Raw genomic sequence first — 1,613 nt, 5'->3', positions numbered from 1 at the left:
AAAGCCTTTCATTCTATTACAATAAAGATTAAAATTAAAAAAGGAAAAAATTATTAATAAAAAATTGAAAAAAGAAGTTAGAAGAACGAAAAGATTGAAAATCGAATCATAAAGAACTAAAAATTAAATAATTTATAAGATTAATAATTAATACAAAGAAAAATATTAAAAGTACTCATTATTTATATGATAATTCTCAAAATCTTTTCATAGTAATAAAGCCATTGACAATATTAACACCTTCCATTAACAAAGTTAGGAATTATTATAGAAAGGTATATCTCAGTTATCTTTAAAGAAGATATATGTGGAATAGTAAAACTATGAAGGTCGTACTAAAACTACTCTAGGATTATAGAGTTGATGAGTATTAAAATTTTAATCATTTTATATTAGTTTATTTTCATTTTGTATTTTTCTTATTAATTTAATGAAAATTATTACTTTTATTTTATAAAACAAAACTTAAAATAATAATATTAAATACTATAAATAGAGTAATACCTCAATTTTTATTACATCATTCATAAAAAAGTTGAACTGTTAATAAAAAGAAAACTAAAATTAAATATTTAAAAAAATAATGAGTACTGACCAAGAAGAACGATTAGCATTATTACAAGAGCTACAAACAACTTTCAACATGGTGAAAATCCAAATAGAAGAATTTATGAAAAGTGAAAAAGATTATAACGCAATTTGTGAAAAAAGATTTAAAGAAGAAGAAATTGTTGATGTTCAGAATGAGAGTTTAGAAGACAGAATTAAAAGAATAGAAGGAGTTTATGATAGAAAAGAAGAGCTAGTTAGAAGAAACGAAATTGTCAACTACCAAATTAAAGATGGGATTTTAATGTTAAAGGCAATGAAAGAGGTTTACCAAAAACTTGAAGAGATTAGGCTCAATGACTATGAAGTCTTGTCAAAACAAATGGATACTATTATTGCAAAAGTTCTTGAGACAGAAAAGGAAAGAACTAATAAACTAATCAGTGAAAGTCCTTACAGAAAGTGTAGGTATCAAGGAGAACTAAATAAAACGATCAAAGAATGGGAGAGTAGAAAATTGGAAGTAAATTTTCTTTTATTGTGCCAAATCAAACAAATAGAAGAATGGACAAATAGAAAAGTATCCAATATACTATTTGATTCAGATATTGATGATTGGAATTATAATACATCAGTATTTAAACAAAGAATAATAAATAAAAAACATATAACAATTATTATTGAAGATGAAGATGGAAATAAATTTGGAGGATATGTTAATATGAAAATTGATAATGTTGGTTGTAGGATAAATGATTCAAATGCATTTGTATTTTCATTAGAATCAAATGGGAGAATACAAGAAATGATGAAATTTGATATTAAAGATCCACAATATGCATTTGGGTTATATAATCAATTAGATGGTGGTTTGTTTGAATTTGGAGGAAATGATATTTATGTTTGTAAAGAAAATAATAAAACAAAATCGTGTTGTAAACAATCTTCCTTTGAATATAAAGGAATATCAAATGTACTTTGTGGAAGGCAATGTTTCACACCAGAACGAATTATTGTAATTGAAATGAAATGATTTTTATTCATTATTATTATTTATTTGAATA

The 1,613-nt window shown here is 23.6% G+C and overlaps 1 protein-coding gene across 1 annotated transcript, besides 5 other annotated features; it reads left to right on the top strand.

The window, feature by feature from the left end:
• The first annotated feature begins 20 nt into the window (after window positions 1–20).
• Window positions 21–171: a microsatellite.
• Window positions 172–382: 211 nt separating this feature from the next.
• Window positions 383–453: a microsatellite.
• A 12-nt stretch (window positions 454–465) lies between these two features.
• Window positions 466–495: a sequence feature (AT_rich).
• A 48-nt stretch (window positions 496–543) lies between these two features.
• Window positions 544–585: a sequence feature (AT_rich).
• On the top strand, window positions 584–1,582 carry EDI_045730 (uncharacterized protein; the record flags this gene model as incomplete). Its single annotated transcript, XM_001736479.1, has 1 exon — window positions 584–1,582. The coding sequence occupies one exon, from the start codon at window positions 584–586 to the stop codon at window positions 1,580–1,582; it is 999 nt and encodes a 332-aa protein (XP_001736531.1).
• Window positions 1,095–1,611: a repeat region.
• Window positions 1,612–1,613: the final 2 nt, after the last annotated feature.

The sequence above is a fragment of the Entamoeba dispar genome, genomic scaffold, assembly GCF_000209125.1.
Source record: "Entamoeba dispar SAW760 scf_1105229459891 genomic scaffold, whole genome shotgun sequence".
Lineage (NCBI taxonomy): Eukaryota > Evosea > Mastigamoebida > Endamoebidae > Entamoeba > Entamoeba dispar.
Note: the sequence above shows the minus strand (reverse complement) of the source record. Positions and strands in the feature narration are given on the sequence as shown.